This window comes from Mauremys reevesii, linkage group 8 (assembly GCF_016161935.1).
Source record: "Mauremys reevesii isolate NIE-2019 linkage group 8, ASM1616193v1, whole genome shotgun sequence".
NCBI classification, from domain to species: Eukaryota; Metazoa; Chordata; order Testudines; family Geoemydidae; genus Mauremys; species Mauremys reevesii.
The window spans coordinates 72,058,133-72,070,501 of record NC_052630.1 but is presented as its reverse complement, the minus strand read 5'-3'; the positions used below and the strand labels follow the sequence as shown (position 1 = coordinate 72,070,501).

Sequence of the window (12,369 nt, the reverse complement as noted above, 5' to 3'; positions counted from 1 at the left end):
TTGCTTAAGTATAAAAAGTAGGATTTAAGTGGTTCCAAGTAATAACAGATACAACAAAGTAAATTACCAAGCAAAATAAAACAAAACAAAAAAATGCAGGTCTAAGCCTAATATGGTAGGAAACTAAATGCAGGTAAATCTCATCCTCAGAGATGTTCCAATAAGCTTCTTTCACAGAGTAGACTCCTTCCTAGTCTTGGTCCAACAATCACTCTTTGCCCCCCCCCCCCCGCCCGGTAGTTACTGTCCTTTGTTCCAGTTTCTCTCAAGCATCTCTTTGGGGTGGGGAGGCTATTTTTTGAGCCAGCTGAAGATAAAATGAAGGGGTTTCCAGGGCCTTTTATATTCTGTCTCTTGTGGGCGGAAACCCCTTTGTACTCCTGTGCTAAATCACAGTAACAGGATGGAGTCTGTAGCCACCTGGGCAAGTCACATGTGTATGAATGATTCAGCTTTTCGCAGGCCGACACCATTGTTTACATGTTAGTTTGAACGTTCCCAGGAAAGCTTAGATGTAGATTGGCATCTCCCAGAGTCCATTGTCAGTTAAGTGTTTCTTGACTCAGCACTTACTGAGAATAGTTCTTTCTCAAGAAGCTGACCAAATGCTTCATTGAGGCTTCTTAGAATTAAACAAATACATAACCAATATTCATAACTTCAAATATAAAAATGATACATGCATACAAATAGGATGAATATATCAGTAGATCCTAACCTTTGGAAAGATATGTTACATGGCATATGTAGCGTAAAACATATTCCAGTGATGTCCTATTTACATTCATAAGCATATTTCTATAAAGCATTATGGGGTGCAAGGTCCCCCCACACACACACAACCCCCCCCACAACAAATCCTCAAAAACAGTTAGTAGTATTTATTAATCAGCCCATGTTTGTGGTTCCATTGTGATGTAGGGGATTTTGACTCTTCCTTAATATTTATTCCGCTTGTTTACCAAGGTTAGAAAATTCCTTGTGGATAGTAACTGACACAATCCCTTTTTCCTCTTTCTTTGAGTTAGGTTCCACATTTGCTTTACTTCAGTCTCCAATGACTCCACTAAAACAATTCAATGCTAAGAAAACCCACATCTAAAAGTTCTGTAAGAATTATACAAAGGTGAAATCAATAATGTTGAATGAAATTGCTCCCAGAAAAACCCAGTAGAATTTAATACTGATCGTTTTTGTTTGGTTGTTGAGCCATTCTATAGCAGTTATAATGCTCTATTTAATTACATAGACTAGTTCAAAAGATCCCATGAATATAATTGTTTTCTATGAAACTCAGTCTAGGACTTTTCCATGAGGAAAGACAAATGAAGAAATGGGAGTTAGATGCTTTCTTTTCTCCTCTTCCATATTCCCCCAGTGATTTATAATCTCTTCCACCCTTTAGGTGTACCCACTGTTACTAAAGGCATAGCCCTGTGTATACATGGGCGGCAGGTTATATATTTGTGTGGGGCCCGGGCCCCAGCAATATTCAGGGCTGGGCGCCCTGCTCCAGCAATAGTTGGAGCTGGGTCTCTTCCCGCCCCCCGGTCCTGCCTGGATCGGCCCCGGCCACCGCAGGTCTCCCCCCGCCGCCGCGACCCTGCCTGGAGCAGGTCCCAGCCCCCGCCTGCCACCCCCTCCGCGTGTTCCCCCTCCGCCGCGTTGTGTTGCGTCCCTGCCTGACAGAACGCAGCGCGCCTCTCCCCTGCCTGCTGCCCGGAGGGCTCCCAGCAGATTTGCTGTCTGCTGCCGCAGGGTCCTAGTGCCTGCCCTCCGCCGGTACTGGCAAGGCAGGCTGCCCTTACCCTGAGCCTCTCCAACCCCAAACCCTCAGCCCCAGCCAGAGCCCTCATTCCCCCCGCACCCTAATCCTCTGCCCTAGCCCTGAGCCCCCTCCTGCATCATGAACCCCTCATCCACAGCCCTCACCCACAGCCCAATCCTCTTCCCTAGCCCTGAGCCCCCTCCTGCATCATGTACCCCTCATCCACAGCCTCCACAGCCCTCACCCACAGCCCAACCCTCTTCCCTAGCCCTGAGCCCCCTCCTGCATCATGAACCCCTCATCCTCAGCCCCACAGTTCTCACCCTGCACTCCCTCCTATCCCCAAACTCCCTCCCCCTTCCCACAAACCCCTTCCCAACCCCAAACTCCATCCCAAAGCCTGCACCCTTCACCCCCTCCTGCACACCCACTCCCTGCCCCAGCCCAGAGCCTGCACCCAGCACCCTTCCTGCACCCTAATCCCCAGCCCAGGATCTGCACCCCAGACCTCCCCCGCCGAGCCCCCTCCCAGAGCCTTAGGCAGGTGGGGGCGGAGTTGGGGGGGGCGGGTTCTGGGCCCCACCAAAATTTTTACAAACTTGCCACCCATGTGTGTATACTGCAGCAGGTTGCACTCAAATTCTGTGATAAGGGCTCCTTGATTTCTGTATTGTGTTCATTTTTTATTTTATTTAAAACAAAAATCAGTGTTTTTCTCTATGCTGCCACAGAATGCTACTGCATAGCTATGTCTGAGAAAACAGGAATGGTGGTGAAGGGGGTCTTACTTGAACTGTCATTCAGCCTGCTGCATGCACCAGAGGGAAGGATGTGCTTATTACTCTGTAGCAGTGCTCTGTAATGAAGATTTATGATTTGCATCCCCATCACTAGTAGCCTGATAAGTTTATTTACAGCATAGGGTTCACCTCTCCTCTACTCTCCCAGGCATCCAAATCACTACTCTCAAGGTTCTGTTTCTTTGGAACATCTTGTATCTTTAGGCCATTTTTTAGCTCCATACTTGGTGAGAAATGATATTTTTTACCTTAAACATATCAAGGGGGCTATTCTGAGAGAGATAATGCCCAGCAACCAGTGTGTGAGTTGTTCTGTTTTGCACCAAAAAATGTAAAATTCTCTCTGCTATACTAGAAGTGATACCTGTTTGTCTACTGACTTTTTATAGTCATATCAAAGATGTTAGTAGAATGCAAGCTTTCACATGGCGTGAATCTGCGTTGACTGAAGTCAAACCTTCCATTGGAAAAGGAAATGATTTTACCTCCTGTGCTAACCTAACGTTTTGGTCCTAAGATGTTTGTATGAAACAGTTAAATAATTCAGCTTGTTTAATTATTTTTTTTCTCCTCTTCTTAAATAAGCTGCTAACAGCGAATGGATTAGGGTGCATCCAGAATGTGGTTATAATCTTGTAAATTCTCCCCATCTGAAACCAGCCTGGATCTTAGACAGGGCTCTCTGGCATTTAAGCTGTAGTGTGGCTGAAGGGAAATACAGAGATAAGGGGCTGCCTTCTTCAATTGAAAATGACCATCACCTGAATGTAAGTAAATGAGAAATATAGCATTTTACTTTGTAATAATAATAAACAATGTAACTGGATGAAGAAATGTTTAGTTATTTATATTGTAGTAGTGCTTAAAATGTGCTGATGTTTTTCAAATATATAGGGAGACAGTTCCTGCTCTGAAGAGCTTATTTTTTTAATGGCAACATTTAATAGTTTTATAGGACTTGTGTATTGTGACAGTAACTTTTTTTTTACAGTGTATCCGTAAAATAATTTGGGAGGATATTTATCCCAAGATAAAACTATGGGAATTTTTCCAAGTAGATGTTAACAAAGCTGTGCAGCAATTTAAAACCCTTCTGACTCAAGGTAAAAACATACCTGTTACACATAAGTAATCCTTATATTTCAGTGTGTTATGTTTATCTGCTGTTGGGCAACCCTTGTATGTAAACAATAAACAGTGTTTTTTCCTCCCTACCCCAATGTGGGAAGTCTTAACTTAGACGATGTGTTGAAGACAATAGTTTGCCAGCTCATTCATCTATGAAAAAGCTTTGGTAGAAGAAAGTAGGAATTGAAAGTGTGTGTGTGTTCCACAATTTAATTCATGCTAGAGCATGGAAAATTAGATATATAATTCTTCTGAAATATTTTTATTGTAATATGGAGAATATATAAAATAGTACAACATCTGAGACAGGTTAGTAGTAGTTAGTGGACATATTGCAAGAAACCCACAGAGTCATGCGTCTGATGAAGTGGGTATTCACCCACAAAAGCGTTTGCTCCAATACTTCTGTTAGTCTATAAGGTGCCACAGGACTCTTTGTTGCTTTTTACAGATCCAGACTAACACGGCTTCCTCTCTGATACTCCACAGAGTATAGTGGGTTTTGGTTTTGGTTTGTTAGTGTGTGGGGGCAGGGCCGCCCAGAGGGGGGAGCAAGTGGGGCAGTTTGCCCCAGGCTCTGCAGCAGCCCCCACGAGAATGGCTGACGCTCCCTCCCCGCCCCGGCCTGACCCCACCTCCGCCCCTCTCCCGGAGCCTCAGTGGATCCAGGACAGTCTCTGAACAGTGCCGCAGCATTGCTCCGGCGGGGCCCCTGAGCTCCGCTCTGCTCAGAGCCGTGTGGTAAGGGGGCGGGGCTATGAGCTCCAGCGGGCCTTGAGTTCCCTCCGCTCAGCAAGGAGCTCGCAGCCCCGCCCCCTGACCACGTGGCTCTGAGCGGGGCGGAGCTCAGGGGCCCTGACAGAGCCACGCTGTAGCTGTGAAGGGACGCTGCTGGATGGGCTGAGGCTCCGGGTGAGAGGGGAGCCGGGGGTAAGGGGCCAGGGCTGGGGGGGGGTTGGCTAAGGGGCAGGGAGTCCTGGGGATGGGCAGAGGTTGGGGGGAGCAGTCAGGGGACAGGGAATGCGGGGGTTGGATTGTAGGTGTTCTGGGGGGGTCTGTCAGGACTCAGCGGGGGGGGGTGTCCCAGGATGTTGGTTGGGGGGGGGGGGGTCTCTGGGGAATGGTGAGGGGACAAGGAGCAGGATGGGTTGGGAATTCTGAGGGGGGCGCAGACAGGGGGCAGGAAGTGGGTGGGGGACAGATAGGGGGCAGGGCCAGGCTGTTTGGGAGGCACAGCCTTCCCTACCCTAAAGCTCATTCAGCAGTTTGAGGCTTGCAGAAGAGCCAAGCTGTTAGCTTTTCCATTAGGGCTACCATCCCTTTCACTTCTCAGATGCCAAATTATAGTCTATATTTAATTTCAGTGCCATAGGGAGATTCATGTCAGGGGAGGGTAGCTTCATTTAAAATTAGCCACTGGGGGAGGGATCACATGAGAAGAGCAATATCATTCTCAACCTACCAAGGGAGACCCCCCTCCCCTGCATTCCTTGAGGCTCCAGAGCGGTTAATTCAGTGGTTCTCAAACTTTTATACTGGTGACCCCTTTCACATAGCAAACCTCTGAGTGCGACGCCTCCCCTTATAAATTATAAACACTTCTTTATATATTTAACACTATTATAAATGCTGGAGGCAAAGCAGGGTTTGAGGTGGAGGCTGACAGCTCGTGATCCCCAGTAATAACCTCGTGACCCCCTGAGGGGTCCTGACCCCCAGTTTGAGAACCCCTGGGTTAATTTAATTTTAGCACCCTGTTTCCATTCACATGCATGTGCTATTTTGAGCATTTCAGTTTTCACAACATAGGCTCATCCCAGATTCTGGAACAAGCTCAAATGCTCAGTTTGTTGAGTATGTACATAGTCTATACTAAAGACAAACCCACAGTAACCGTCTCCAGTTTGTGAGGGACCCCATGGAGCCAGTCTCTAGGAAACAGATAAATGCATGGAGGTTAAGTCCATTAATGGCTATTAGCCAGGATGAGTAATGAATGGTGTCCCTAGCCTCTGTCAGAGGGTGGAGATGGATGGCAGGAGCAAGATCATTTGATCATTACCTGTTAGGTTTACTCCCTCTGGGGCACTTGACATTGGCCATTGTCAGTACACAGGATACTGGGCTGGATGGACCTTTGGTTTGACCCAGTGTGGCTGTTCCTATGTTCTAACCTAAATGAACCCAAAGTTATGGAGACAGATATGAGTCAAGGAAGCCAGCAGAGTATCAGAAACCTGGAAAAATCTGATTGGATGGGCTCAGGCATTTGGTCACAAGCTGAGGTGGTTCAAAAGTTTTTTGGATTTTTTTTAAGCAGAATTTTTTTATTGTTTAAACAATCAAACACAGCAAGCAGCAAATATATGGCCACACACTTCTGAAACCCCAAACCATATTTAGGTTATGGCAGACTAATTTCAGCTTTTCAATTTAAAAAAAAAACCACAACACATTTTGAAGGAAAGCAGACATTATCCGTGATTTTTTTCTGCTTTTTAAAAACCCCTAGTTTTCGATCCAGAACAAGTTTTGACGGAAAATATTTGTCCAACCCTTTTAATGAGCTTTAGTGCCTTTTAACACTAGCTGATGCTGAGAACCAGTGATACCTTGTAAAGAAGTTTTCTCAAAACTGAGTTTGTGCCGAGATGCAGAAGGTTTATTTTTCCCAGGGCCGCCCGTGGGTGCGGAGCAAGTGGGGCAATTTGCGCCAGGCCCCGTAGGGGCCCCCCCGAGAATATAGAATTGTATAGTATTGCAATTTTTTTATGGAAGGGGCCCCTGAAATTGCTTTGCCCTAGGCCCCCTGAATCCTCGGGGCGGCCCTGTGTGGGGGAGGTTTTTTTGGTGTTGGTTTTCTGTTTGGTTTGCATCTGAGCGTGCATTCATCTTGAACACTATCAATTCTGACAAACTTTATTTTTTTATCCTTTCATCAATATTCACAATTCACAAATACCTTAAAGACTACTTTGTCTAAGAATTGAGCTGAAATCCTGACCCGATTGAAGTCAATGGGCGTTTTTGCAATTAACTTCAGTAGACCTGGTTTTTCTTCCTTATTGTCTATAGTTCAGTTTCTAGTGAACAGCAAAAACTGTATTCTTTGTTTAAGATTTATTCTGTGTGTTGTAAACTTTCATTCTACAACATTTGTTTTCAATTTTTTTCTTCAGGTAACAGGAAAACTAAATCTGATCCAAACCAACGTCTTCAAATAATTCAGGATCCTGAATATAAGCGACTTGGCTGTACTGTAGACATGAATATCGCATTGGCAACATTCATACCACATAGGTACTGTAATATTGGGTTTGTACAAGAGAAACTGAACCTTAACTTTAAACTGAAAATTTTAATATGGTGATATGCTCTGGGTGGGGGAGGGAATTAGAATTTTTATTTATCAATATTTGAGTTACCTTTGATTATAAATATATGTATTTTTAAAATTTAGGAACTTTAGACTGGTTTATAGTGATATCTGAACCTAATGGCTTTTAATTGCTGTTTTTCTCTTGTTTAGCAATGGGCCAGCTGCAATAGAAGAATGCTGTAACTGGTTCCAAAAGAGAATTGAAGAATTAAATGCTGAGCAGTTCCAGCAAACTACCTACCATCAAGAGCAGGTCTTATTAATGTTGCATTTAAATGTTGAATTCTTGCTTTCTATTATAAATGTTATTTCAATAAAATAATAAATTTTTATTTAATTTAATGTACTTCCAGGCAGTCACTTGTCTTTTGGAGACTGTGGTTTATGAGAGACTGGCTGACCATGGTCCTAAACAGGGTCCTGTTAGTAGAAAATACCCTTTAGTTACCAGGTATTATGTCTTTGTCTTCCTCTCAAAAACCCATTTAAAATTTTTTCTACTTTCTTGGATTGACTAGATTTGATGTTACGTACAATATTATTGGCCTGACTCTGATCTTTAAGGCCAGGTCCTACAAGGAACTGATCACTGTCATGAACTTCAGCAGTCCTGCTGAGCACGTTGCAAGATTTGACCTTTACGCTGCTGTAAGTTAGGAGTAACTCTCCTTAGGTCAATGGAGTAACAACTGTGTAAGAAGAGAAGAATCAGGCCTTATATCTTAGAAACCAAACTGTGGAACTTATTTTAATTGAGGAAGTATGAATTTGGAACTTCAGCTTTACTTCAGCGAGGGTTAGTGTTTCTTTTGTAAACTGCTTGTGCAAGTTGCACTTACGGGGGAGAGACCATCTCTGCTGAGGTGAATGCAAAATTCAGTAAAACTAAACTATATAAAGCTCACCTTTTTATCATAACCCACATGGGGTGCCTTACTTATAGTAATTGGCTTCATGGCTACTCTAATTTTAAGACTAAAATCTTCTTCTGATTTGAAAATGAAATTTTGTAGGCCAGTAGTTCACATTTTGAGCTACTCTGTAAGCCTTTGCAGCTCTTTCCCCATCTTTCCCATCCTCCCTTACCCACACAGATAGACAAATGGTCACTTAGGAAGACTAAGCACTGATAATGCATTGTTAGCAACTTTGTTAGCAATGACTGAACTTGATAAGCATTTGGGATAAATTCCTATCCCCAAATAGTGGTCATCAGATGGTTCTATAGAACACATTGTAGCAGGGGTCCCCAACACGGTACCTGCGGGCGCCATGGCGCCCGCTGGGGTGTCTAAGTGCGCCTGCGTACTGGCTAGCGGAGGAGCATCCGCCGAAATGCCACTGACAAACTGCCTCATCCAAAGGTGTTGCTGCTGAAATGCCGCCAATTTTCAGCAGTGACGCTACTTGTTGGCGGCATTTTGGCAGCGACGCCTATTGACGTTGCCGCTTGTCGGCGGAATTTTGGTGGATGCTCGTCTGCCGCGATGGTCCTCCGTGGCTCGCCAGACGAAAAAGATTGGGGACCACTGCATTATAGTGTTCAGGACTCCATTGAAATCCAAGGGATTTTGCATGGTGTTCATATAGCGCTCATCTGGGGGGACCAGGGAAAATTACACCATGTTGCCCTTGCCACATAAGCTGCATAGTGGAGCTTTGCAAGGGTGTGAAATGCAGCCTGAGGGAAATCGGGTGTGCAGGGCATCTGTTGTGTGGTGCTGTTAGAATCTTTGCATTAGTGTGGAAGCAGTGCAGTACTCAATAGAGAGGATACAATGACTCAAAATCCCTACTTATTGAGCATAATTTGGAATATGGAATAAAACTTAAATTGAACTACTTACATGCATAAAATTAAGGATATGCATGAGTGCAGGATTGGGATCTTAAACCTAGATTTTTTAAAGGTATTTAGGCATTTCTGTGCTAAGTAGTGCAATCCATAACAGATTTAGGTGTCTAAATCTAATTTTCAAAAGAGAATTAGGCATTTAGGAGTTGTAAACACCTTGGCTGTAAACACCTACATACTTTAAAAAATGCAGGCTTTAGTCTTCAAAATACCAGTGAACTCTCACATTTCAGCAGTTTTTGTCATCCCAAGTTATCCAGCTATGTTGCAAAACAGAAAACAGCCCTTCATTTATGTTCTAGCAATAGCAGATACTTTTTACAATGAATAAAAACTAGGTCTTTATGCAGCTTATTGGTTGATATAAGGAAGGAGGTATTTCAATTGTCTTCAAAAAATTAAGACAAACTAAAATGCACTTTAAAATTAAGTATTTGTGCAATCTCTAGATACTTTACTTACCCATTTAAAGAGATGACCTTGGAAGAGGAAGAACTTCTGATGCATCAGCCTGATAAAGCTTGTCATTTCTTGGCTCATAACGGTTGGGTAATGGGAGATGATCCTCTGAGAAACTTTGCTGAACCAGGTTTGTGAACTGAACTTCAAATCACTTTATAAACAAAGCAAAAAGGGCATTTTTCTGGATCTATCTCAACACAGTTCCAAATTTTAATTGAAAATTGTGCCAGTATATAGCATTTGTGTTCCCATTCAGCATGCTAGTGACACTAAAAATACATCCGGATTTAGAGAGTCTTTCAATGTAGATAACTTTTCATTCTCTGGGTGCCGTTGACTTATCTTTCCAAGTTTATAGCAAACACTGGTAATACCTACTATAGTTTAAGCTGCCAAACACTTTACTTTCTGAATAGGTAAGAATGGGCTTATGTTATGATCGTGATTTTCTGAGACTTTCATTTTTTTAAAATGAAATTTTCTATGTTTAGTGTCTTAAATTGCATCCCTTCAAGTAAAGTTTAAACATATCTTTCCTGGCATTTGAGTTAGGAGAACTGAACGTATTTTCCTCCACTTTTTTTATTCTGACTGCATTTTTCTATATAGATAGCTCAAATACATTCAAACTTTGAGGGCCAGATCCTCAATTTTGCCTTCAAGGTATCCTCCACCCTACAATTGTCTTAAAATAGAAGCTACAGGTGATCTGAGAATTTATTTGAGGAAAACTCAGAGCAGTGAAAGTTTTGTCTAATGCAATGGAGTTTTAATTCCAATTCAGGAACTAAACTGTATCTTCACCTGCACAGCCTGGTCTCTGGTTTTGGATTCTCTTATTCCCTACCCCCTCTAGACTGGAAGTTTTGCTAACGACTAAACTGAGAACATTGATGTCAGTGCTAAAGGAAGGAGGGGGGGAAGCTCCATAAATCTAGCTGATGGGGAAACATCACAGCAACTGTTCAATCTTAAAGGGAGACTCATAAATTTACTGGGTGCCTGTCAGAGCTCTGCCAATAGGCACTTTCAGTATGTGGCTTTTAATTGTTGCAGAATAATTGACTTCCTTTTTTTCCTGTATATATTCTTTTTAAAAGTCAAGGCATAGCTGAAGATAATACAGGTTTGTCCAGTGTGGAATTAATTTTTTTTACTTATCCTTCAGTTGGCTGACCTTTCCTATTGGCAAATATACATGTATTTGGCTAGTTCAGTTGTCTCCCATTGTCTAGTTTTCACTAAATAGGTGAAATCTTGGCCCCATTTGGAATCAGTGGGAGTTTTACCATTGAATTTGGGGGTGCTCAGATTTCACCTGGGTGTTTGAAGATACTTGTATCTCAATATATGACAATCCTTTGTATTCTCCATTAAACCAGTTTGCCTTAAGGGGCCACTAACCCCATGACTTGCACACTTCCATTGATCAGACATTGTGTGATGATGCACAGGTAACTGCAGTGCAGGTTGTCAGTGTGTCATAGCTCTCCTTTTTCTGTGATAGCCATTAACAGGTACTTGCTAGGACTGAAATGTTTGGAGGGAAAAAATTCACAATGAGGGACAGCCACAAAAATAGGAGAAGGCGATGTTTGAAGTGATGCAGCATTAGTTTCTCAAGTGTGTGCAGAAAGTTTTCCTTATGGTTCCTGACTCAACATTTTTTTACTTCGCTGAGTAGAACAGTGAGAATATTGTAGAATGAAAGCGATCATCAGAACTCCTTATTTCAAATGACTCTGCATTTGACAAACAATGTTCCTTGTGCATGATTGTAAGCAATTACCCAACTGCGACTTGACAGCCGATACTGAATATCAGAATAGCTTCTGCAGCCTTCTTGGATGTCTTCAATAGATCATGAACACCTTTTTCCTCGTCTGACTCTGACAAAATACTTTAAATCTTCAAGGGCTATGCCTTGTTAAAATAGTAGAAAATATCGTGTTTTGTGGTGGAGTGGGGCATCATTTACAGATACATTGTGATTTTAAAATTTATACTGATCACATCTAAAAGACTGCAATAAATGAAACAAACAGATTAGGAGTACAATTTTCAAAGTCATCTCAGTGACTTACATTCTGAAAAAGCATCTAACCCTAGATTAATAGGAATAGAAACTGCTGCTAAAATAGATTACATTTTAAAATTGAGGCTGTTTATATTACACACACAGATTCTAGTATGAACCTGTTCACTGTCAATATTTGCTGTCAGCATTTGAATTATTGTTTTGTAGATAACTGAAAATATGGAAAAGATTGTAGAGAAAGGGAGACCTTTCATGGAATTTGAAGTGCTATTAATTTTAATGCCCAGTGCACTGTTTTCTTTTATTCCATTTAATGTACCATTGTACCTTATTTGAGATTTAAAATACAAATTGGCTTGTTTATAGACCTATATTAATATCAGTAGAGATCTTAATGCACCTTTAACATAATCTGATATGGGGAGCTGTAATTTAGTGTACAGTACATAATTTGGGAGTTGATCTGGTATAGTTAGGAATCTTGTTTTAATATTTTTTTTATTTTTTTTTTACTTCTCTAGCCATAAATTCAATGTGTCACATGCACTTGCTACCAGTGGTGTATTGTAGCTAAATGAATTTTTTTTCTTTACAGGTTCAAATGTTTACCTAAGAAGAGAACTTATTTGCTGGGGAGACAGTGTCAAACTGCGCTATGGAAATAAACCAGAAGACTGCCCTTATCTGTGGGCACATATGAAAAAATACACTGAAATTACTGCCAAATATTTCCATGGAGTACGTCTTGACAACTGTCACTCAACCCCTCTTCATGTAGCTGAGGTGTGGAAGAATAGGCATTTTTATCATAAAGTTGTTTTCTTCTGTGAAATAAGATTCATTATGCCATTTGTAATAGAAGCCTGCGTATGTGCGCATAGCAAAAATTGCTCATGCATTAGCCTATCTGAGCTAGCTTGAATCCAGGTAATGCAGATA

The 12,369-nt window shown here is 42.1% G+C and overlaps 1 protein-coding gene across 9 annotated transcripts in view; it reads left to right on the top strand.

Moving 5' to 3' along the window:
- Nucleotides 1–12,369, top strand: part of AGL (amylo-alpha-1, 6-glucosidase, 4-alpha-glucanotransferase) — a 74,821-nt gene that overhangs the window by 21,831 nt on the left and 40,621 nt on the right. For all 9 annotated transcript variants that reach the window (XM_039483893.1, XM_039483895.1, XM_039483890.1 and 6 more), the window contains 7 exons: nt 3,154–3,335; nt 3,560–3,671; nt 6,876–6,996; nt 7,226–7,328; nt 7,429–7,526; nt 9,380–9,519; nt 12,026–12,213. In XM_039483893.1, coding sequence (XP_039339827.1) covers nt 3,154–3,335; nt 3,560–3,671; nt 6,876–6,996; nt 7,226–7,328; nt 7,429–7,526; nt 9,380–9,519; nt 12,026–12,213 — 944 coding nt within the window. The remainder of the gene's footprint in view (nt 1–3,153; nt 3,336–3,559; nt 3,672–6,875; nt 6,997–7,225; nt 7,329–7,428; nt 7,527–9,379; nt 9,520–12,025; nt 12,214–12,369) is intronic.